The sequence below is a fragment of the Giraffa tippelskirchi genome, chromosome 4 (assembly GCF_054371585.1).
Source record: "Giraffa tippelskirchi isolate mGirTip1 chromosome 4, T2T-mGirTip1v1.2.pri, whole genome shotgun sequence".
NCBI classification, from domain to species: domain Eukaryota; kingdom Metazoa; phylum Chordata; class Mammalia; order Artiodactyla; family Giraffidae; genus Giraffa; species Giraffa tippelskirchi.
Genome location: NC_137278.1, coordinates 64,870,443 through 64,896,350, shown reverse-complemented (window position 1 = coordinate 64,896,350; position 25,908 = coordinate 64,870,443). Strand labels below are relative to the sequence as shown.

Sequence of the window (25,908 nt, the reverse complement as noted above, 5' to 3'; positions counted from 1 at the left end):
GTCTCTGCCGTCCCTGGGATTCTCCAGGCAAGAACACTGGAGTGGGTTGCCATTTCCTTCTCCATATCATTTCTAAAAATGTTAATCTAAAGTTATATATTAACATTTCTAATTTTTAACTAATGCTTGTGGATTAAATTTTATATTTTGGATAATGGACAGGGAAGCTGGGTGTGCTGCAGTCCATGGGGTTGCAAAGAGTTGGATATGACTTAGCAACTGAATAACAACAATGACTAAATAGCATGTGCTATGTGAAAATCAAGGCAGAGATTAGAGAGATGGGTCTACAAGTCAAGGAATGCCAAAGATTGCTGACCTAAAAGTAATGAGAGCAGACTGGAATGGAAATCTATTCCAAGTCTCCAGAAGGAGGTGAAAGATGGGAATTCCCTGCTGGTCCAGTGGTTAGGTCTTAGTGCTTTCACTGCTGTGGGCCCAGGGTCAATCCCTGGTCAGGGAACTAGGATCTCACTTAATGTCTTACTTAATATTTTGTGATTCTATGAAACACTCAGTAAGTATCACCAATCTAGTTTTGGTGAATTTCTTAGAGTAAGATCCATATACCTACTAAATGAACAAAAGTTGGCTGTTTTTCAATTTCACTGGCAATTATACTATTTAAGCATTAATTGCAAGCACTTATTTTCACTGAAACTTGCAATCCATAATTTGAGTAGACCAAGACAAAGGGAGAGGAGACAGAAACTCAGGAATATACCAATATCACTTAAAAATTTTATCACTTTTAACTTATACTAAGTTTAGAGCGCATCCAAAGAAAGAGTTCCTGGTTACCTGCAAGATGTCTCAAAATTTTTGAGTAAAAATTGAACATTTCAAGTTTAAAAAAACAAAAACAGAACACTGAAACCTATAAAACACTGCTAAATTTTTTTAGAAATTTACAAGCTGACTTCAAAAATTTAAACAGAAATGTAAAAGACCTAAAACAGCCAAACCAAATTTGATAAAGAACAGAGTTTGAAGACTAACACAATCTAATTTCAAGACTTACTATAAAGTTACATTAATCAAGACAGTGTAGTACAAGTTTCAAGATAAGCAGATCAATGAAATAGAATAGAGAAGGAAATGGCAACCCACTCCAGTGTTCTCGCCTGGAGAATCCCAGGGACAGAGGAGCCTGGTGGGCTGCAGTCCATGGGGTCGTGAAGGGTCGGACACGACTGAGCGACTTCACTTTCACATTTCACTTTCGTGCATTAGAGAAGAAAATGGCAACCCACTCCAGTGTTCTTGCCTGGAGAATCCCATGGACGGGGGAGCCTGGTGGGCTGCCGTCTATGGGGTCGCACAGAGTTGGACACGACTAAAGCGACTTAGCAGTAGACAATCAGTTGATTGTCACAAAGGTGCATAGGAGAATGAGTGGAGAAAGTCTTTTTAAATAAATTATCCTGGAATAACTAGATCAGTTCAGTTCAGTTCAGTTCAGTCGTGTCCGACTCTCTGCGACCCCATGAATTGCACCACGCCAGGCCTCCCTGTCCATCACCAACTCCCGGAGTCTACCCAAGCCCATGTTCATCGAGTCGGTGATGCCATCCAACCATCTCATCCTCTGTCGTCCCCTTCTCCTCCCACCCCCAATCCTACCCAGCATTAGGGTCTTATCCAATGAGTCAACCCTTTGTATGAGGTGGCCAAAGTATTGGAGCTTCAGCTTCAACATCAGACCTTCCAATGAACACCCAGGATTGATCTCTTTTAGGATGGATTGATTGGATCTCCTTGCAGTCCAAGGGACCTTCAAGAGTCTTCTCCAACACCACAGTTCAAAAGCATCAATTCTTTGGCGCTCAGCTTTCTTCACCGTCCAACTCTCACATCCATACATGACCACTGGAAAAAACATAGCCTTGACTAGACGGACTTTTGTTGGCAAAGTAATGTCTCTGCTTTTAAACATGCTATCTAGGTTGGTCATAACCTTCCTTCCAAGGAGTAAGCGTCTTTTAATTTCATGGCTGCAGTCACCATCAGCAGTGATTTTGGAGCCCAAAAAAGTAAAGTCTGACACTGTTTCCACTGTTTCCCCATCTATTTCCCATGGACTGATGGGACCAGATGCCATGATCTTAGTTTACTGAATGCTGAGCTTTAAGCCAACTTTTTCACTCTCCTCCTTCACCTTCATCAAGAGGCTCTTTAGTTCTTCTTCACTTTCTGCCATAAGGGTGGTGTCATCCGCATATCTGAGGTTATTGATATTTCTCCCGGCAATCTTGATTTCAGCTTGTGTTTCTTCCAGCCCAGCATTTCTCATGATGTACTCTGCATATAAGTTAAAAAATCAGGGTGACAATATACAGCCTTGACGTACTCCTTTTCCTATTTGGAACCAGTCTGTTGTTCCATGTCCAGTCCTAACTGTTGCTTCCTGACCTGCATACAGGTTTCTCAAGAGATAGGTCAGATGGTCTGGTATTCCCATCTCTTTCAGAATTTTCCACAGTTTATTGTGATCCACACAGTCAAAGGCTTTGGCATAGTCAATAAAGCAGAAATAGATGTTTTTCTGGAACTCTCTTGCTTTTTTGATGATCCAGCGGATATTGGCAATTTGATCTCTGGTTCCTCTGCCTTTTCTAAAACCAGCTTGAACATCTGGAAGTTCACAGTTCACGTATTGCTGAAGCCTGGCTTGGAGAATTTTGAGCATTACTTTACTAGCATGTGAGATGAGTGCAATTGTGCGGTAGTTTGAGCATTCTTTGGCATTGCCTTTCTTTGGGATTGGAATGAAAACTGACCTTTTCCAGTCCTGTGGCCACTGCTGAGTTTTCCAGATTTGCTGGCATATTGAGTGCAGCACTTTCACAGCATCACCTTTGAGGATTTGAAATAGCTCAACTGGAATTCCATCACCTCCACTACCTTTGTTCGTAGTGATGCTTTCTAAGGCCCACTTGACTTCACATTCCAGGATGTCTGGCTCTAGGTGAGTGATCACACCATTGTGATTATCTGTGTCGTGAAGATCTTTTTTGTACAGTTCTTCTGTGTATTCTTGCCACCTCTTCTTAATATCTTCTGCTTCTGTTAGGTCCATATCATTTCTGTCCTTTATCGAGCCTATCTTTGCATGAAATGTTCCTTTGGTATCTCTAATTTTCTTGAAGAGGTCTCTAGTCTTTCCCAATCTGTTGTTTTCCACTATTTGTTTGCACTGATCGCTGAGGAAGGCTTTCTTGTCTCTCCTTGCTATTCTTTGGAACTCTGCATTCAGATGAGAATATCTTTCCTTTTCTCCTTTGCTTTTCACTTCTCTTCTCTTCCAAGCTATCTGTAAGGCCTCCTCAGACAGCCATTTTGCTTTTTTGCATTTCTTTTCCATGGGGATTTTCTTGATCCCTGTCTCCTGTACAATGTCACGAACCTCTGTCCATAGTTCATCAATATTGCTGTCAATATTGCTGTAAAGAGCAATATTGCATAGGAACCTGGAATGTTAGGTCCATGAATCAAGGCAAACTGGAAGTGGTCAAACAGGAGATGGCAAGAGTGAACATCGACATTCTAGGATTCAGCGAACTAAGATGGACTGGAATGGGTGAATTTAACTCAGATGACCATTATATCTACTACTGTGGGCAAGAATCCCTTAGAAGAAATGGAGTAGCCATCATGGTCAACAAAAGAGTCCGAAATGCAGTACTTGGATGCAATCTCAAAAACGACAGAATGATCTCTGTTCATTTTCAAGGCAAACCATTCAATATCACGGTAGTCCAAGTCTATGTCCCGACCAGTAACGCCGAAGAAGCTGAAGTTGAACAGTTCTATGAAGACCTACGAGACATTCTAGAACTAACACCCAAAAAAGATGTCCTTTTCATTATAGGGAACTGGAATGCAAAAGTAGGAAGTCAAGAAACACCTGGCGTAACAGGCAAGTTTGGCCTTGGAGTACAGAATGAAGCAGGACAAAGGCTAATAGAGTTTTGCCACGAGAACACACTGGTAATAGCAAACAGCCTGTTCCACCAAAACAAGAGAAGACTCTACACGTGGACATCACCAGATGGTCAACACCGAAATCAGATTGATTATATTCTTTGCAGCCAAAGATGGAGAAGCTCTATACAGTCAGCAAAAACAAGACCAGGAGCAGACTGTGGCTCAGATCATGAACTGCTTATTGCCAAATTCAGACTTAAATTGAAGAAAGTAGGGAAAACCACTAGACCATTCAGGTATGACCTAGATCAAATCCCTTATGAGTATACAGTGGAAGTGACAAATAGATTTAAGGGACTAGACCTGATAGACAGAGTGCCTGATGAACTATGGAATAACTAGATAGCTATCAGCAAAAAATAAACTTTCAAAAAAAAAAACTTTAATCCATACATCACATCATATATAAAAATTAACCCAAACTGGATCATAGACCTAAATGTAAACCTAAAAGTATAAAATCATTAGGGGAAAAATAGAAGAAAAATCTCTGCAGAGTAGGCATAGATTTCTTAGGTACTACACTAAATTCCCAATCTACAAAAAAAAAAAATCATAAATTAGATTTCAACATAATGAACGACTTCTACTCTTAGAAAGATACTGTTAAGAAAATGAAAAGACAAGCCACAAATTGGTAGAAGATATCGGACAAAGCATTTCTAGAAATAGAGGAAAACAATAGAAAGGGAAAGACTAGGGATCTCTTCAAGAAAATTAGAGATACCAAGGGAACATTTCACGCAAAGATGGACACAATAAAGGACAGAAATGGTATGGACCTAACAGAAGCAGAAGATATTAAGAAAAGGTGGCAAGAATACACAGAAGAATTGTACAAAAACGATCCTCACGACCCAGATGATCACGATGGTGTGATCACTCACCTAGAGCCAGACATCCTGGAATGTGAAGTCAAGTGGGCCTTAGGAAGCATCACTACGAACAAAGGTAGTGGAGGTGATGGAATTCCAGTTGAGCTATTTCAAATCCTCAAAGATGATGCTGTGAAAGTGCTGCACTCAATATGCCAGCAAATCTGGAAAACTCAGCAGTGGCCACAGGACTGGAAGAGGTCAGTTTTCATTCCAATCCCAAAGAAAGGCAATGACCAAGAATGTTCAAACTACCGCACAATTGCACTCATCTCACACGCTAGTAAAGTAATGCTCAAAATTCTTCAAACTAGGCTTCAGCAATACGTGAACTGTGAACTTCCAGATGTTCAAGCTGGTTTTAGAAAAGGCAGAGGAACCAGAGATCAAATTGCTAACATCTACTGGATCATCAGAAAAGCAAGAGAGTTCCAGAAAAACATCTATTTCTGCTTTATTGACTATGCCAAAGCCTTTGACTGTGTGGATCACAATAAACTGTGGAAAATTCTAAAAGAGATGGGAATACCAGACCATCTGACCTGTCTCTTGAGAAACCTGTATGCAGGTCAGGAAGCAACAGTTAGGACTGGACATGGAACAACAGACTGGTTCCAAATAGGAAAAGGAGTACGTCAAGGCTGTATATTGTCACCCTGATTATTTAACTTATATGCAGAGTACATCATGAGAAATGTTGGGCTGGAAGAAGCACAAGCTGGAATCAAGATTGCCAGGAGAAATATCAATAACCTCTGATATGCAGATGACACCACCCTTATGGCAGAAAGCGAAGGAAGAACTAAAGCGCCTCTTGATGAAAGTGAAAGAGGAGAGTGAAAAAGTTGGCTTAAAGCTCAACATTCAGAAAACTATGATTATGGCATCTGGTCCCATCACTTCATGGGAAATAGATGGGGAAACAGTGCAAACAGTGTCAGACTTTATTTTTTGGGGCTCCAAAATCACTGCTGATGGTGACTGCAGCCATGAAATTAAAAGACACTTACTCCTTGGAAGGAAGGTTATGACCAACCTAGATAGCATATTTAAAAGCAGAGACATTACTCTGCCAACAAAGGTCCATCTAGTCAAGGCTATGGTTTTTCCAGTGGTCATGTATGGATGTGAGAGTTGGACGGTGAAGAAAGCTGAGTGCCAAAGAATTGATGCTTTTGAATTGTGGTGTTGGAGAAGACTCTTTAGAGTCCCTTGGACTGCAAGAAGATCCAACCGGTCCATCCTAAAGGAGATCAGTCCTGGGTGTTCATTGGAAGGACTGATGTTGAAGCTGAAACTCCAATACTTTGGGCACCTCATGGCAAGAGTTGACTCATTGGAAAAGACCCTAATGCTGGGAAGGATTGGAGGCAGGAGGAGAGGGGGATGACAGAGGATAAGATGGCTGGATGGCATCACTGACTCGATGGACATGGGTTTGGGTAGACTCCGGGAGTTGGTGATGGACAGGGAGGCCTGGCGTGGTGCAATTCATGGGGTTGCAAAGAGTTGGACACGACTGAGCGACTGAACTGAACTGAACTGATTCACAGAATAGAACACTACTCAGCAATGAAAAAGAATAAATTATTGACAGATGCAATAACATGGATGAATTCCAAAATAACTGTGCTCAGTGCAAGAAATCAGTCAAAAAAGCATACCTAATAAATTTCTTGTAGTGCATTTGGTTGCCTTATAGAATAGGGCAAAAGAGGAGAAAAACAATAGTGGACCACCACCCTAAAAAGGCTGTCAATAATTTCAAGACAATTTCTCCTGCCCAAGGGAACAGTAAATTTGTAGCCTCTATTTTCAGATGAATCTGGAGTGTGCATAAATACTATTATATTAGCCATCTCCAAAGATAACTGCATACTTTGTAGTATGGCACGAAAGGTCCCAAATGTGGAGTGAAAGGAGCAAGATGAACATCTCTGGAAGCATATGTGGAAGCTATATGCACCCCCCATACACACATACACACTACACATACATACACTGTATTACTTTCCTAGAGTTCCTGTAACAAATCACCACATACTGGGTGCCTTTAAAAAAACAACAGAAATTAATTTTCTCACTGTTTCTGAAATAAACTTGAAAATATAAACAAAAGAATTTTACAATTATCTTTTACACTTTTACACTTATCTTCTTGGTTTTGTTTGTTTTTCAGTCTTTATTTTTATGTTGCTCTGTGATTTCAGATTATGGTTCATGGTATACTATATAACAAGTAATTTTAAAATTGATCATTAGAACATCTTATTTCTAAGAATATTACAAGTCTCTTGTAAAGAATTGAACTAAGACTGGCTACTTCAGTTAGATAAGCAGTTCCTGTTTGGGGTTTACAAGATTAAAAAAAAAAAGGATACCTACATTATAATTCATTTATATGAAATTCTAGAAAATGCAAACTAGTCTTTGGTGATAATAGCAGATAAGTAGCTGCCTGGGGGCTGGAGAGAAGCCATGTGAGGGAGACCAGTGGCAGGGAGGGGAGTAGCGGGAGAGAGGGATCAGTTCAGTTCAGTTCAGTCACTCAGTCGTGTCCAGCTCTTTGCGACCCCATCGACTGCAGCACACCAGGCTTCCCTGTCCTTCACCAACTCCTGGAGCATGCTCAAACTCATGTCCATTGAGTCGGTGATGCCATCCAACCACCTTATACTCTGTCGTCCCCTTCTCCTCCTACCTTCAGTCTTTCCCAGGATCAGGGTTTTTCCCAATGAGTCAGTTTTTTGCAACAGGTGGCCAAAGTATTAAGAGTTTCAGCTTCAGCGTCAGTCCTTCCAATGAATATTCAGGACTGATTTCCTTTAGGATGGACTGGTTGGATCTCCTTGCAGTCCAAGGGAATCTCAAGAGTCTTCTCCAACACTACAGTCCAATTCTTCGATGCTTAGCTTACTTTATGGTCCAACTCTCACATCCACACATGACCACTGGAAAAACCAAAGCTTTGACTAGATGGACCTTTGTTGGCAAAGTAATGTCTCTGCTTTTTAATATGCTGTCTAGGTTGGTCATAGCTTTTCTTCCAAGGAGCAAGCGTCTTTTAATTTCATGGCTGCAATCACCATCAGCAGTGATTTTGGAGTCCCCCAAAATAAAGTCTGACACTGTTTCCATTGTTTCCCCATCTATTTGCCATGAAGGGATGGGACCAGATGTCATGATCTTAGTTTTTTTTATGTTGAGTTTTAAGCCAGATTTTTCACTCTCCTCTTTCACTTTCATCAAGAGGCTCTTTAGTTCTTCTTCACTTTCTGCCATAAGGGTGATGTCATCTGCATATCTGAGGTCATTGATATTTCTCCCAGCAATCTTGTTTCTAGCTTGTGCTTCATCCAGCTTGGCATTTCCCATGATGTACTCTGCATATAACTTAAATAAGCAGGATGACAATATACTGCCTTGACCTACTCCTTTCCCAATCTGGAACCAGTCTGTTGTTCCATGTCCAGTTCTAACTGTTGCTTCTTGACCTGCATACAGATTTCTCAAGAGGCAGGTCATGTGGTCTGGTATTCCCATCTCTTTTAGAATTTTCCACAGTTTATTGTAATCCACACAGTCAAAGGTTTTGGGGTAGTCAATAATGCAGAAGTAGGTGTTTTTCTGGAACTCTCTTGCTTTTTCGACGATCCAGCAGATGTTGGGAATTTGACCTCTGGTTCCTCTGCCTTTTCTAAAACCAGCTTGAACATCTGGAAGTTCATGGTTCACATATTGCTGAAGCCTGGCTTGGAGAATTTTGAGCATTACTTTACTAGCGTGTGAGATGAGTACAACTGTGCAGTAGTTTGAACATTCTTTGGCATTGCCTTTCTTTGGGATTGGAATGAAAACTGACCTTTTCCAGTTCTGTGGCCACTGCTGAGTTTTCCAATATTGCTGGCATATTGAGTGCAGCACTTTCACAGCATCATCTTTGAGGATTTGAAATAGCTCAGCTGGAATTCCATCACCTCCACTACCTTTGTTTGTAGTGATGCTTCCTAAGGCCCACTTGACTTCACATTCCAGGATGTCTGGCTCTAGGTGAGTGATCACACCATCATGGTTATCTGGGTCATGAAGATCTTTTTTGTATAGTTCTTCTGTGTATTCTTGCCAGCTCTTCTTAATATCTTCTGCTTCTGTAAGGGCTATACCATTTCTGTCCTTTATTGTGCCCATCTCTGCATGAAATGTTCCCTTGGTATCTCTAATTTTCTTGAAGAGATCTCTAGTCTTTCCCATTCTGTTGTTTTCCTCTATTTCTTTGGATTGATCACTGAGAAAGGTTTTCTTATCTCTCCTTGCTATTCTTTGGAACTCTGCATTCAAGTCGATATGTCTTTCCTTTTCTCCTTTGCCTTTAGCGTCTTTTCTTTTCTCAGCTATTTGTAAGGCCACCTCAGACAACCATTTTGCCTTTTTGCATTTCTTTTTCTTGGGGATGGTCTTGATCACTGCCTCCTGCACAATGTCACGAACCTCCATCCATAGTTCTTCAGGCACTCTGTCAGATCTAATTCCTTGAATCTATTTGTCACTTCCACTGTATAATCGTTAAGGGATTTGATATAGAGAGGGATCGTTGAGGACAAAGAGGGAACTTTTGGAGGATACATATGTCAAAAGCTAACAAACTGTGTATTTTAACAATGTACAATTTATTGTATGTCTTGCTACAACAAAACTGCTTTTAAAGGAAGTGGAGCAAACCTGACAAAATATTAACATTTTAAAGCTTGATAGTGAATTGTTATTGTTCAGTCGCTAAGCTGTTTCTGACTCTTTGTGACCCCATGAACTGCAGCACGTCAGGCTTCCTTGCCCTTTGCTATTTCCCTGAGTTTGCTCACACTCATGTCCATTGAGTTGGTGATGCCATGCAACCATCTCATCCTCTGTTGCCCCCTTCTCCTCCGGCCCTCAATCTTTGCTGTTATTCATACTTTTCTGTACACTTGAAATATTTCGTAACTTAATTTGGAAAACCTAATCAAACTCCTTAATGTTATAGGTAAGGAAACTGAGTAAATGACAGATATAGGGCTGAAGCCTAGATCTTAATTTCCCAGTTCAATACTCATCCCATTCTATCAGGGGGAAAAAAAAGTATAATTAGCATATGTATGTAAGATTCAGAGAGAAATGCTTACCCTTAAGTTTATTCACTGTCCCAGTGTTTTGAAGTATTCTTCTAGGACCATTCACTGCAAAATAAACTGCCTTTTCATATTCCCCAAGTGAGATTAATTCATTGAACCTACAGTCATTGCATTTCATTATATAACAGTACACAAAAAAAGTAAAGAAAACTGATTAGAAATGTCTAATACAAATTAAACATAGTAGTATAGTAATACAAAAAAGCACCTCTAATAAACTACGACTAGATCCATTCACTCTCTAAGATATTCTTTAACTCCCTTCCCTAATATTATTTTTTGTAGCTTCAGTAGAAGATTCTCACCTGCCAGGTGACTTGAACCTGATTATATACCTTATTCTTATAGTACTTTCACTCCCTTCCCTAATATTATTTTTTGTAGCTTCAGAAGAAGATTCTCACCTGCCAGGTGACTTGAACCTGATTATGTACCGTATTCTTACAGTACATAGGAAATGGAAAGAACTTCACTGAATTTATAATGAGCTCAGATTTTTTTTTTTTCTCTCATATCGTTTCCAGAAGAAAAGGGGAACCAGGGGAAAGAAGGGCAATCTGCTTAGAGGCTCAATGTAGGGTAAATATTAATTAATTGAACTCAAAGGCTGCCAAAGCTGAAAATCAAGAGGAGTCCTTGGTATTCAGAAGCGTAAGTTGTTCCGCCAGTAATCAGACTCCCAACTGAATGTGAGACTAAATGAAAGAAGAAAAGATAGTAGTTCAGATAACTTAAGCTTCTACTCGTCTTCCTAGGGCACAATGTCTCCAGCTCAACCCTTACCTCACTATTAATAAAACTATGCCAAACAGGATTTAAAGAGTGTTGCAAATGAATGTGGAACCTCAGAGGAGGAAAAACATCAAAGTAATAATAAGCAAAATACATAAAACTTTTATCCTCAGGGTTTTTCTGTCATATCTGAAGCTGGTAGACTTAGAGAAGCATAGAGTATGAGGAAATAATCCAGGCTTTGGGGCCCCTCAAAATGATCTTTACCCCTTCTTTATATCATATCAACAAGCAAATCAACAAGAGAAAACTGTTTAACATAGAAGACAAGGAATATTACGTATGTTCATTACAGATTGGCCTCATAGCCTATGAATTAAGCTCTTAAAGAATAAAGTCTTATGGGGGTGGGAAGGAGACTCAAGAGGGAGGGTACAAACATATATTTATGGCTGATTCATGCTGTTTTATGGCAGAAACCAACACAACATTGTAAAGCAATCATCCTCCAATTTAAAAATTAAAAAAAAAAGAAAAAAGATCTCTTTAAGCCTTTACTATACACTATATATAATAATTTAATACATATTAGACAGAAATATGCCTTCCTAATATGTCATAGGATACAAATGAGGAAAAGAAGGACTAAGTTGGCTTGGATAATCTGATTCAAGAAGATGTTCCTGGTGGTCCAGTGGTTAAGAATCCACCTGCCATGGGAATGCAAACTAGTACAGCCACTATGGAGAACAGTGTGGAGATTCCTCAAAAAATTGGAAATAGAACTGCCATATGACCCAGAAATCCCACTGCTGGGCATAAACACTGAGGAAACCAGGACTGAAAGAGACACGTGTACCCCAATGTTCATCGCAGCACTGTTTACAATAGCCAGGACATGGAAGCAACCTAGATGTCCATCAGCAGACGAATGGATGAGGAAGCTGTGGTACATATACACAATGGAATATTACTCAGCCATTAAAAAGAATACATTCGAATCAGTTCTAATGAGGTGGATGAAACTGAAGCCTATTATACAGAGTGAAGTAAGCCAGAAAGAAAAACACCAATAAAGCATACTAACACATATATATGGAATTTAGAAAGTTGGTAAAGATAACTCAGTATGCAAGACAGCAAAAGAGACACAGTTGTATAGAACAGCCTTTTGGACTCTATGGGAGAGGGCAAGGGCAGGATGACATAGGAGAATGGCACTCAAGCATGTAAATTATCATATGTGAAATGAATCGCCAGTCCAGGTTCAATGCATGATACAGGGTGCTTGGGGCTGATGCACTGGGATGACCCAGAGGGATGGGGTGGGGAGGGAGGTGGGAGGGGGGTTCTGGAAGGGGAACACATGTATACCCATGGCGGATTCATGTCAATGTATGGCAAAACAAATACAATATTGTAAAGAAAAAAAAAAAAGAATCCACCTGCCAACGTAGGGGACATGAGTTCGATCCCTGATCTAGGAGGAACAAACATCGGCCAACTAGGCCCACACGCCAGAACTGCTGAAGTGCAAGTGCTCAAAGCCCAAGTGCCCTAGAGCCTGCACTGCACAAGAGAAGCCACGAGAATGAGAAGCCCATGCATCACAACGAAGAGTAGCCCCAGCTCTCTGCACTAGAGAAAGCCCACACACAGCAACAAACACCTAACTAACACAGGCAAAAATAAATAAACAAATAAAAGAAGATGTTCTCAAAAACATTTTGTAAGATCAGGTCAATGGTTAGGGAATACAAGAAAAATTTAAATAAAACTTAACACTATAGTCCAGCTGTATCTTCCATAAAATCTCTGAGACCATCAATCTGGTATTTATTTTCATAAAGAATCTATATTCTAAAAATTCTAGTTTATTTTCTAATTTGTCTACTAGAGTAGCATTTTAAAAATTCAAAAGCTAGAGACTGCAGCTCAAAAAGATGCTAATATTTACAAAAAGATGCTAAAAAATGCTAAATATTGAGTAAGCATTTAATTAAGTATTAAATAAATGCTATAATATCTTAAGGAAGATCAAAGCTTTTTAAATATTTGCCTTTCAATGAAGTACAGCAAAACTTCAGTTTCTTTTGCCTTGCTTGGGTCTTCTTCAAGTAGTTCTTCAACAATGCCTTGTTTATCTATAAATATTAATGGTATCATCAGATGATTTAAGGTTATCAATTAATAAAAACAACAAACATAAATGTTTAATACCAACAACCTAATGCTATAGTTCTAATAGTAACAACCTCTTCCTAAACTGAATGGCCTCCCTACCCCTTGCTTCCTTACTTTCAGGTACATTTTCAGGTATTCTCTCCCTGGCTAACCAAGTTTACTCTTTACAGATTATCTGCCAGCTGCTGAAGGAAGAAGCCCATAGGGTACCAGAAGCCCTAACAAAAGTAAGTACATTTTTACATTTTTAAAACTCAGCCTAGGAAAATCCCGATTCTTTAGTTTTCAAGGGGAAACAAAATGTTTTCCATTATTTATGATACTTAAAAAATACAGATCATTTACCATGTAAATCTTTACTTTTCTGAATGTTCTCCACGACATCTTGAAATGATCTGCTCTTGTCAGATTTTACCCACAAAGTAAGTGCTTGTGAAATAACCTGCAATCTTTGATGACTATAAAGATAAAAAAACATTAATGACATACTGAACCTAAAATCAAATAGTGGAGTATTAAAATCAACACAAATAAACGCTTCAAACTTTTAAAACATAGATGCAACTTTCATACCTAAACTGTAACTCATTGTTCAGATTTTCAGCTGAATCTCGCCGTTCTAATACCACAGTCATTTCCTCATCTAAATCTGCCTTCCTCTGAATGGGTACGTATTTTTTGGACATAAGTTCTTCAATTTCTGCGTATTTACCTTCAAGATGTTTCAAGTATTTAGTAAGAGCATCTAAACTGACAGATTCTTGGAGAGTCATGCCTAAGGGAAAGGGAACAAATCAAACAAGACAAGCCATGTGTGGGACGCTTGTGCTCAAAGAATAAGTCTTAGTATTAACAAAATAGGTCAGATGGTTGACTATGTTAAGAAATAAAAGATGGCAGCATGAACTTGTAGATTATTGAACATTAGCATACATTTCTAAATGGCTGGCAGTTTTAAACAAATCATCACTGAAGACTTAATGAAGGGACTTCACTGTGGTCCAATGGTTAAGAATCTGCCAGGTAATGTGAGGGACACAGGTTTGATCCCTGGTCTGGGAAGATTCCACATGCTAAGGAAACAATTGGAATTTCTCACAAATATTTTAAACAAAATACTGTACCTGGAATAGGTTTTGAAGGATCTTTGCAGAAAATACAATATTGCTCTTCTTTTGTGTCATACTTTGCCCTGACTTGTTTCATTTCATTTATCTGCAATTGAATCTTTGAGGAATTATTTTCAATAAGTCCCATCCTGTAAATCAGAAAGGCTTTTTTCATGTTTCTTTCAACTAATTATTTAATCATACCATTCAAAGTAAAACAGGTTAAATTATTACTTTAATTTGGCTAATTATCATTTTGTACCATTATGAATGTGGGTGAAAGTTTACAAAACAATGCCTAAGAAGTTAATTAACCTCATAAGTGAGAAACCATTCTCTTTCAAAGCATCAATAAAATCTTAGACTGACTATGATTTGTAACCTTACTAGAAATTTTTAAATGTTAAATAGAATAATCTGGCCACAAAGTACTAAGTCCATTCCCTTTGGTTGAAAATTACCTTTGCAATTTAAAAATCATTTTTGTTAAGTAATCATATTAGTTTCCTGTGGCTGCTATAACAAAATACCAAAACTTGGTGGCTTAAAACAACAGAAATCTGTTCTTTCATAGTTCTGGAGAACAGAAGTCCAATATTATTAGGTTGGTGTAAATGTAATTGCTGTTTCAGACCGTGAATTTTAAATCATTACAACTAGGCTCAAACACATCTCTGTTAATCAAAATAGGAACCAATTACAATCAACACATTTTTGTCAATGAGAAATGTTCGTTTATTCCTGTAGTGTAAAAATCTGTGTTTTGGGATTCACTGAACTCTTGGAAAGCATTTTCTGCATCCTACTGGTTGGGGAAGCATTTTCCCTGCAAAAAGGTGCTGAGATGCTTGAAGAAGTGGTAGTTGGTTGGTGAGAGGTCAGGTGAATATGGCGGATGAGGCAAAATTTTGTAGCCCAATTCCTTTAACTTTTGAAGTGCTGGTTGTGTGATGTACAGTCAGACATTGTTGTGGAGAAGAATCGGGCCCTTTCTGTTGACCAATGCCGGCTTCAGCCATTGCAGGTTTTGGTGCATCTCATGGATTTGCTGAGCACACTTCTCAGATGTAATGGTTTCGCTGGGATTCAGAAAGCTGTAGTGGGTCAGACAGGCAGCAGACCACCAAACAGTGACCACGACCTTTTTGGTGCAAGTTTGGCTTTGGCAAGTGCTTTGGAGCTTCTTGGGCCAACCACTGAGCCGGTCATTGCCATGTGTCATATATTAATAAAATCCACTTTTTGTCACACATCACAATCCAATCAAAAAATGGTCCATTGTTGTAGAGAATAAGAGAAGACACTTTAAAAGGATGATTTTTTTGATTTTCGGTCAACTCATGAGGCATCCACTTATCAAGTTTTTTCACCTTTCCAATTTGCTTCAAATGCCCAACAACCATAGAGTGATCAATGTTGAGTTCTTTGGCAACTTCTCATGTAGCTGTTCATGAGGTCAGCTTCAAAGAAGGCTCTCAATTGGTCCTTGTCAACTTCCAATGGCTGGCCACCATGCTCCTCATCTTCAAGGCTCTCATCTCCTTTGCAAAAACTTCTTGAACCACCACTGCACTGTATGTTTGTTAGTGCATCCTGGGCCAAATGCATTGATGTTGTGAGTTGTCTCCACTGTTTTATGACCGATTTTGAACTCAAGTAAGAAAATCGCTTGAATTTTTTGTCTAAAATCATTTCCATGGTCTAAAATAAATATAAAATAAACAGCAAGCAATGTCATTAGCAAAAAAACGCAAAGCGAGAAATGCACGTTAAAATGATGTGTAACATAACCACATTTATTTAAGAATGTATTCCAATATCAAATGGCAAATTTCAACAATGCAAAAACCAATTACTTTTGCACCAACCTAATAGTATCACTGGGTCAAAATTTGTTATTTTGAGTTCATGCTTCCTCTAGAAGCTCTAGGGGAGAATCAATTCTTTGCCTCTTCCAACTTTTGAGGGCAGGCGACTGGCCTTCAGTGGCTGCATACTTCAGTCTCTACCTTCGAGGTCATGATACCTTCTCCCCTTGTTCCTGTGTCAATGCTCCCTCTACCACTCTGTTATAAGGACACCTGTGATGGGATAATCCAATATAATTTCCTTAGGGCAAGATCCTTAATGTAATCCTTAATTACATTAATGTAATTATATCTGCAAAGACCCTTTTACTAAATAAAGTAACATTGCCAGGTCTCAGGATTAGAACCTATTTCTTTGGGGACCATTATTTAGCCTACTCCATTAATTTTGATCCTGTGCTACTGACAGCACTCTGAGATAAAACTGAGTTCATCCACAAATGGTAATTTTAAAAACCAGGAAGTAGATAAAAACTTCTTTAAACCATTATTTGAAATTTACTTCCTGGCTTATCACTAATATTTTGGCCCAGGGAGGAAATAATAGATTAAAATCAGCTGGATACATAAATGTTACAGGGTTTTTGGCAATTAAAAACAAGTTTGTCAGGGCTTCCCTGGTGGCTCAGACAGTAAAAACAAATTTGTCAGTAAATAATTGCTATCCAGTCTCATTATTATACAGCATTCTTGGTAACTACAGACAGCTCAGAGTAAGAGCTTTCAGTATTTATGAAAGAGGGGCTGTGGAGATAAAATGAATGCACTGGTTTTCATCCAAATATTAATAGTTGTGCTTTAGAAAGAAAGACATGTTAAAAGTAAATGGACTTTCGAAAAAATTGAAAGCAGGGACTCAACCGATTCTTGTACAAGAATGTTCATGGTGGCACAAGTCACAATAGTCTAAGGTGGAAAAAACTCAAGTATCCATCAACAGATAAGTAGATGAAATATGGTATATACATACAATGGAATATTATTCAGCCATAAAAAGGAATTAAGCTCCAACACATGCTATAACACAGATTAGAAGGTATCCAGTTGTTCCTTTCTATAGCTACTTTTATGATCTCCTCATCCTTGACAATTTCAGTACAATTAATCTAGCTGAGCATTTATTACTTACAATGGGATTCTTTGGTCTTCCAGAATCTGTGAATTGATATCTTTCACTAATTCTAGAAAACTCTCAGCCATTTTTCTTTTCAAACACTGTCTCTGTCTCATATTCTCTTCTCTTTGAGTTATGATTAGACATAATAACTTTTTCACTCTATCCTCCAAGACTTTTTTATAGTAGCTTTATTGATATATAGTTTGTGTACCTTAAAATTCATCCTTTTAAAATGTTCAATTCAGTAAATTTTAGCATATTCAAAGTGCTATGCAAATACTACCGTTTTTAGCTCCTGAACACTTCATCACTCCAAAAATAGGCCCTGAATCTGTTAGCAGTCTGATAAGCAGAAGGCAATTTTCCATGCAGTCCCCAAAAGTGGAGCAATTTACCTCTTGTTCACTCTTCAGGGTGTAGCCCGTAATCATCCCAGCTTTACATGGGGAAGATTTCCCAGTAGACTACAACCCTTGGGCAGACAGATACCAGGCTCTGTCTTTTATACCTCTGTGCCACAGTAAAACTAAAGCTCATGGTCACAAGTTTTAATAAATGCTTTCAGGGTTAAAGAAGCTTTAGTGCTCCTTTATCTTTTGTCTTCTGATTTTGCCCTATATTTCTGTTACTATCTTATCAGCCTCCTGTCCCTTTTGAAAAAACAATGTTTTTTTTTTTTTTGCTATTTTATGTAGCATTTTGTCCCAACAAGAAGTGATCCCAACATCTAGCCACCTACATTACCAAAAGTGGAGGTCAAGTTTCACATAATTTTCGAGTTGACTTGAAATTATGTATAAGAACAATTTACCCATCAATTACCAAATGGAACACTGAAAATCTGAGACTGTTCAACAAGAGTGAGAGTTTTATCCTCTCCCAGTAGATTACTTACCTTTGTGCATCACAAGATTAAGTGCTCTATTTCAGATAGTAATCATGAAATTGTACCATTAAACCTTCCATGCAAGAAATTACCTGGAGCAATTATCTGCATCCTTCATTTTTACGATACTACAATGTGCCTCCAATTATCCTAAGAGATATTGTAAAATTCTCAAACTGAATTAATATTATTTTTCAAGTAAAAATACAGTAATTTCAATAGGAAGGGTAACATAAAAACATGGCTTTAAAGTAAAATCAAAGTTGAAGATGACTAAGAATCACTGGTTATAGTTACAATGGCTAGTTAATAAAACCAAGTAGCAATTATCACCTTTGGGGCTACTTACGAATATACTTACTTTGCTTGAAGTTGGGCTATTCTTTTCCTGTGATATACCAATGCTGTGGGCTCTCCTGCCAAAACTTTAAGTTTTCCATGAAGATAAAATGCAGTTCTTTGGCTTTTCTTTATCGTCTCAATAAATGTGTCGTATTCTTTTTTGATTGAAGTAAGAATGGATTTGTATGCAGTGACATATTCTATTACCTGAAACATGATTTTTTCTGTCTATGGTACTGAATTTTTTTCTAGAAGACTATAGATCAAAAGCCTTGCAAATAGCATTATAATTTTTTTTAATGAAATGATGGGCAATTAGAAATCTAAAATTTTACAAATTTGAGCTTGCACTTATATGCAATATGCCTGGATATTAAAGACAGTTCATGGTTACTGAATATATGATCTTTGTGAATCATTGCAATTCTGTGAGCTTAAATATGAGAAAGAAACATTTTTTGCTCTACTCAGGAATTAACACATACATTATATGAGGTCAGTTAAAACCAATACCAGGTCTAATTATCCCAACTCTGGATCTCTTAAATACAATTACATATCATCCCTCACCATCTCCAAATCTAGTCTCTAACTTCATTCAGACCTTAAAATCCTGGACTCCCTTCATCTCCCTGTTTTTCTAACCCATCTGCTCCTGTTGATCAATAATCTCAATTACCAAATTGCATTTCTATCCCCAAGACATTGAATACAATTGTAGAAAACCCTTCACATCTTATATTCATGGTTTAAAATGATGTTTATGTACATAATATCTCTGGAACCATAACGGAAGAAAATAGAAACCTACAGGGGAGGAAAGAAGAAAACTATAGAGAAAGAAAGGGTAAGTAGGTTCTAAAATGAGAAGGATTTGACTTCACTGTATACTCTGCTTATTGGTTTTTTACTTTATTTTTCTTTCTTTTTCTCTGGTTAACCTTGTGTAGGCATTACCCAAATGAAAAAGCAATAATAACTATGAAACACTTTAAAGAAGTTAAAAAACAAAAACATTAAAAATAATCTATGGTTGCCAACTCATGAGAATTTCAGAAGGTGTCAAGTGATATAAGGAATAAATGTGACCAATCCACAATTTCCTCTGAAAGATACAATTACACTTTCTACCCCTGCTACATATCTAGCCTATAGTATACTCCACTACAGCTAGAAAATACCTGGAAAAAAAATAATGCAGAAAGACATCTGGTCTATCAAGAAATGGTATAAGGAGGGGAGTTCACCATTGGCCAAGTGGTTAGGACTTGTGCTTTCACTGCTGTGGCCAAGGTTCAGTTCTGGGTAGGGGAACTGAGATCCCAAAAGTGGTATGGCAAAAAAAAAAAAAAAGGTATAAGGAGATAATTGATCAATGACAAGCACCAGGAGAGGATTTCTGAGTGGGAGATATTGGTCATCTTTCTGACATGCCCAAACTACTCATCCACCAAAATCAAGACTGCTGCCTAGCAATTTTCAATAAAATGGAGACTATTCATTTGTGGTCTTTCAAACTAAACACTTCACTGTTCCCTGCTATCCTCCACTCCACAAGTCTCTATGATGTGCTGCAACAATCCAAGACAACTCAGGTATGTTAATGGATAGAAAACGGACTTGTAACATTATGATCAGCTCCCATGGGTTTACTAGAAGAAAGAGATTTCAGAAAGACTCATATGAATTCTTACGAATGCAGAGAAAATGCATTAGAGTAAAGGAGGCAAACTGGTATGCTAGAGGTAGAACAGTTTTGGTTGGCCAGCAAAATATTTTAAAATTTAGGAAATTTCACCCAAAGCCCGTATTTTTAGCTTCTCCTGAAAACTCTGAAGAATCTACCAACATGGAACTCCCATTCCTTTAATGGCAGTAGTCAGCTGGAGCTTTAAATTGGATTTATTCTTCATTTCACCACAGTCCCCATGAGTCCTTATTCTCTTAAAGCCAGTCCACTTAACTCTCATATGACCTTCCTGACCTCTAGGCATTCAAGTTTCAGTCTCCATATTAAGGCTTCCCTTAACTCCTCCAAAACAGAGCCGTATTTCCCAGGTGCAGAACTATGAGGGAGAAAAGGATGGCACTCATTTCACCTCGGCTCTACACACAGGACACACACTATTTGCATAAAACACCACGAGGAACACAAAAGGCCAGTCACTTTCCAGAGTCCCGCTGCCTCTGTAATTCACCCATATCTCCTGAAACTCACTCTTCCTAGCCTTGATCTTCTTTGCTTATTAAGTCCTTGGCTCTCTCTGCAACCTACTCTCAATTCTTGTTACACAAGCCTCAGGTCTCCTTGCTTTGATTCAGGCATGGTTCTCTAGGTCAAACCCTCTACCTCTGATTTTAAACAGAATTTGGTACTTGTTCTCTGGTGCTAAGCACTCAGAGATGCAAGTTGGTACTTTCATCTTTTGCCAAACTAGACCCTTCCAAGAGAGAGGGAAGGTTAGAGAAGGCAGACATTAACAGTTTATTAACAACCAAATGTGCTAGAATAACATGAAAATGGAAAGGCAGATTATTTTATTGAGAAGCTAGAAGAAAGGTTTCTCTACGTACCACAGGATTTCTACTTCAGATCCCCTCTTAGTTTTGAAGAATAGGATTCTTCACAATGTACAATGTATAACTGTATAATGTACAAATAGTTCGAATGGAAATCTTGGGGGGGTAGGGAGAAAAGGACTAAAGATACAGAAATCACCTTTTGTTTAATCTCCTGTCTTTTTTCTAGGAATTAAATTTACCAACACCTCCTCCAAAATGACCTCACCATAACTATAATAATTTAAAGCAGAGGGCTCTTCATGTATGAAAATTTGTGACAAGTGTTAGCATTATGTTACAGTTATAACTTTCCTTTGCTGATTTCACACAAGTAGAGTCTCAGCATGATTTCTGATATTTATTCAGTACACTATCTATAAACATCCCTTAATGACTAAAACACCAAAACAATTTCATTGATAATAACAATTTATAAAATGATGCTAACCTGCCAATGAACCAGTTCTTAAAGACAGATTTTCTAATGACTTTAAAGGAAGAAAAGACTCTTTTTTCCATTTTATACTTTTATGGATATGCAAGTGAAGTGAAGTGAAGTGAGGTAAAAGTCGCTCAGTTGTGTCCGACTCTGTGACCCCATGGACTATACAGTCCATGGGATTCTCCAAGCCAGAATACTGGAGTGGGTAGCCTTTCTCTTCTCCAGGGGATCTTCCCAACCTTGGGATTGAACCCAGGACCCAGGTCTCCCACATTGCAGGCAGATTCTTTACCAGCTGAGCCACAAGGGAAGCCCAGGAATACTGGATTAGGTAGCCTATCCCTTCCCCAACGAATCGTCCCAACCCAGGAATCTAACCAGTAACCAGGGTCTCCTGCATTGCAGACAGATTCCTTACCAACTGAGCTACTGGGGAAGCCCAGTGGATAGGCATCAATTTTCTTAATTCCGCTTTTAGGTAGCTATGACTACTTTATGCTTACTTTTCCTTAGAGTGAGGCATTTTATTTTTATTTTAGAGGAGAAATAAGACTCAGTGTATAATGCTTAAAAATTAAACAAAACAGAGTTCTTCTATTTGCCTATGGCTGTTTAACTCAGAGACAAATAGTTTACAGAAGTCTTAACATAAGTAAGTATTTCTTCCAGGTAAGGAGGAAAGGATGCTAATTTCACTTATTTTACTGTCAGGGCATCTTCCAAGACAGGTGAAAAAGAAAAAGTGAGGTTAAAAAAAATGAAGATTGGTGGCCATATTGCAATTGTTTATAAAGAAAAGATGGTTTTTCTAAAATCTTAAAAAGCAAAATCAAATGTTAGCTAAAACTGCAGCATTTTCTAACCTCTGTTTTTCAGGTCTGGAAGATCCCCTGGAGGAGGAAATGGCAACCCATTCCAGTATTCTTGCCAGGATAATTCTATAGACAGAGCAGCCTGTCGGGCTACAGTCCATGGGGTCACCAAGAGTTGGACACGACTGAAGCAACTGAGCATGCATGCACCAACTGCTTGTTTACTGTGCCTATCTAGACCTCTAATCTACAAGGGGTCTCAATTCAATATTATAGATCAAATTTAAACTAAGATTTTAATGACAACACAAACCAACCCAAAACGAAGAATCACCACGTTCTGGCTACAGCCCAATTCCTAACAAATTGGATAATAATTTAAGATGGAAGGTCAAAATGATGTTTGAAGGCACAGGTAGGTTGTAGCTCAAAAACTGATGGCCTGCACTTAAGCTATGATAACTGAAACAGTCATTAACTGTCTAGTAATATAAATCCAGCATAGCATTTTCCACATTCATCTCTGACAAACTGGACAAATTTCTCAAAACTGGTACATAGAAGTAGTCAAACAAGCAGTGGTGCTACTAAGGTATGAATATTATTGTCAGGATGGACCATTTCTACCACATAAAAACTCCACTGTCTTAGAGCATTACGATACCTTATCAAAAACATTTCGGTATATGATGTAATATTCATCAGCAGGTCCTTCCTCATTACAGCACACTCTTTCAGTTTCTGTAATTATGTATCTTTGCATTCTTTCCAAAAATTCCTTGTCACTTCTACTAATGATAGGAGGGAGAACCACATGCTTATTTATTTCTTGGACGGACATACGTCACAATCTATACACCTGTTCACCAGAGAAAAGTTAAGTCTTGATTTGCTTTTGCAACAAAGCCAAAACTTTGATAAGCCTGAAAGAAAAAAAAAATCAATTAATCTAAATCTTTACATAAATTAGGTCAAATATGGATCTAAATAAAATGTTTCAGAAAAAAAATCTCATGGATCTCATGAAATAAATATTTCAACCTATGAGTGAACAGGTCTTACAAATTCTACTGTCATGTGCTATACTATACCTCTGGGATAGAAATACCAAACACCAGACAATAAAAACCTCTTTTCTTACTAAAGAAGCATTTATATCATAAGATCAAATGGTTTGTTTAACTTAACATTTTCTAACAGAAGTTTAATTAGCATTTTATTTGCTTCATGTGGGAAAACTAGTTTGAAAACATCCTGATGAAACAAACAAGGTCAAATATTGTGGCCTCCAGTCATTCTGGTGTGGGAGTGATAGCCTTGCTTATAGGAACTTAGGCTTAACTCTGACTGAGATAAGAAGCTACTGGAGGACTGTGTGCAGAAGACTGACAGCTGACTTACATTTTCAAAGAATTGCTCTTGCTGTCCTGTGAAGACAAGGGTTGAAGTCAGAATTACTGGGAAGCTACTACAATAGCCCAGGCAAAAGATAACGGTGGCCTGAAACAGTGGTAACAGCAAAGCCATGAGAAGTATTCGGTGCATATATCAAAAATAAAACCAAAGATTTGTTGAGGGGTACAATGTGGCTTTGAGAGAACAGTCAAGGATGACCATAAAGTTTCTGGCTTCAGCAACTGAAAAGATGGAATTGCCTTCTATGAGATGGGAAGATCAATTTCATAAGATCAGGAGTTTGGGCCTGCCTGTTAGAGATGATGAATCGACAGCTAGTATGTGAAGCTGGAGTTCACGTGAGTAGTTCCAGTGAGAAAGAGGTTTATAAGTCATCTGCATATAAATGATATTTAAAAGTTATGAGACAGAATGGAAAAAGATCTGGGAAATGTAAGCAAAGCAGATATCCAAGGACGGGGCCTTGGGGGCACTTCAAAGCTTAGAGGTCTGGTAGATGAGGAGGAAGTAGCAAAACAGTCTGGAAGTCAATCAGGTGAAGAAAGTGTTTCAAAGAGGAAAGGCATGATCCACTGTGTCAAACACTGCTGACAGGTCAAAGAAGATTAAATGGATACTGAATTTAGCAACACAGAGATTATTCCCACAGTTAATTCAGCTGGAATAGGAGGGGAGACAAAAAGCCTGTCTCCAGGAGTGGGTTCAGTCAACGGAAGGAAAAGAATTAAACAGACAATGAGTATAAACAGCTTTCAAGGAATTTTGTTGTAAAAGTGGAGCTTAATTGGCAGAATATGGGATGAAGAGTGTACCAGAGAGAAGAAATGGATTCCTCAGAAGTGCCAAAGTAGGAAAGACATGTCAGGAACTTCAATTAGCTCAATGTTAATAAAGTGTAAAGCAAGTAATGGCTTTGGCAGATTAGGCTCTAAGGAAGGCAGAGGTTCACTATCACACTAAGGAATTTGGGTTTTATCTTGAAGGTGAAATAGCATAATGACATAATCATTTTTAACTTTTTAGAATACTTTGGCAGCAAAAGTGAAGGTGGGTTAGAAGACGACTGGGGACAGAGAAAATTAAGAAGCCTAAATTTGGGGATGGGGAAGCAGAGAACAGCAGAGAGATAAAAACATTAGGAGGGTACATATAGCAAAAGGCCATGGCCCATACGGCTCAGCAGGTAAAGAAACCACCTGCACTGCAGGAGACCTGGGTTTGACCCCTGGGTGGGAAGATCGCCTGGAGAAGGAAATGGCAACCCATTCTATTATTTTTGACCTGAAAAATTCCATGGACAGAGGGCCCTGGCCGGCTTGGCATATAGGGTCGCAAAGAGTCGGGACAGGACTAAGCACAAACGCGTAGCAAAGGTTTAGCTCGCTAACCCGTCTGCTTTGCCAGGAGAGCACCCTACACACACTCCAAAAACTTCCTCTTAGGACTTTCACAACTCCTAACGTCCAAACTTGGAAATCCTGCAGTAAATAAACTTCCATCGGGTTTCTTTTCCATATGACTTCATTTGAAAATCTGAAAACTCCTGAGACTTTTTAACATACTAAACCTTTTCACACTGCGTAGTGACATTCATGGAGAAGGCAGTGGCAACCCACTCCAGTGTTCTTGCCTGGAGAATCCCCGGGACGGCGGAGCCTGGTGGGATGCCATCTATGGGGTCGCATAGAGTCGGACACGACTGAAGCGACTTAGCAGCAGCAGCAGCAGTGACATACAAGACAGGCTCTTCCTCAAACTAGGAGAGCCTAAAGGGTTGAGGACACAACCTATTTTTCTGGTTGCCTGGAGCTGGCCACCGGAAGGCCCTTCCCTTGAAGGCCCTGGGAGCTTCCGGTGGTAGATCGCTGATCCTCCGACCCTCACCGCCTCTGTTAGTGGGTGACGACACTTTTGGTTCCCCTGCTCTTCTCCAGCCTCTTAACCTTCCCTCCTAGTCACTTCTGACCCGTTTCTATCTCCCCGAAACCATTACTGCGCTTGCCTCTTCCTCCTCACCTTAATCTCTTTCTCCAAACTCACCGCTAGGCGATAGTAACTAGGGAGCCGGGAGGTGCGAAACTGCATCTTGGGACAAGTAGTCCTGCCGAAAAGAAAGCAGTGGAAACTACAATTCCCAGAAGACACTGCCATTTCCTCCCTTTTCCTCATGAAGCCCCTTTAACTCCACCCCCTTTTAAAGGCCCTCTTAGCCACGTCAACTACAGGGGGAAAGTCTTTTAAAGACATTTTTAAGTTGCTTAAATCTGTTATTTCGAGAACGCTCTGGAGGATAAAGTGAGAAATACGCTAAGCTAGAGGGAGGAGAAATGAGGTCACGACCTGGTCTGGCATGTGGCTGGACAGCCGCTGCGACAGTGCTCAGGCACTTGGTGTGGCCGCCTAGGAGG

The 25,908-nt window shown here is 38.9% G+C and overlaps 1 protein-coding gene across 39 annotated transcripts in view; it reads right to left on the bottom strand.

Moving 5' to 3' along the window:
• Positions 1-25,908, bottom strand: part of CLHC1 (clathrin heavy chain linker domain containing 1) — a 43,310-nt gene that overhangs the window by 16,951 nt on the left and 451 nt on the right. For 2 of the 39 annotated variants that reach the window (XM_081589555.1, XM_081589569.1), the window contains exons 1-9: positions 25,838-25,894; positions 25,517-25,601; positions 22,749-23,007; positions 18,288-18,475; positions 14,071-14,204; positions 13,520-13,721; positions 13,292-13,404; positions 12,822-12,906; positions 10,022-10,128 (exon numbers count right to left, since the gene is read on the bottom strand). In XM_081589555.1, coding sequence (XP_081445681.1) covers positions 10,022-10,128; positions 12,822-12,906; positions 13,292-13,404; positions 13,520-13,721; positions 14,071-14,204; positions 18,288-18,475; positions 22,749-22,925 — 1,006 coding nt within the window. In that variant the 5' untranslated portion in view covers positions 22,926-23,007; positions 25,517-25,601; positions 25,838-25,894. Of the gene's footprint in view, positions 1-10,021; positions 10,129-12,821; positions 12,907-13,291; positions 13,405-13,519; positions 13,722-14,070; positions 15,757-18,287; positions 18,476-22,748; positions 23,008-25,067; positions 25,613-25,837; positions 25,895-25,908 lie in introns of those variants that run through there. The other 37 variants (XM_081589552.1, XM_081589568.1, XM_081589561.1 and 34 more) reach the window with 27 other exon arrangements.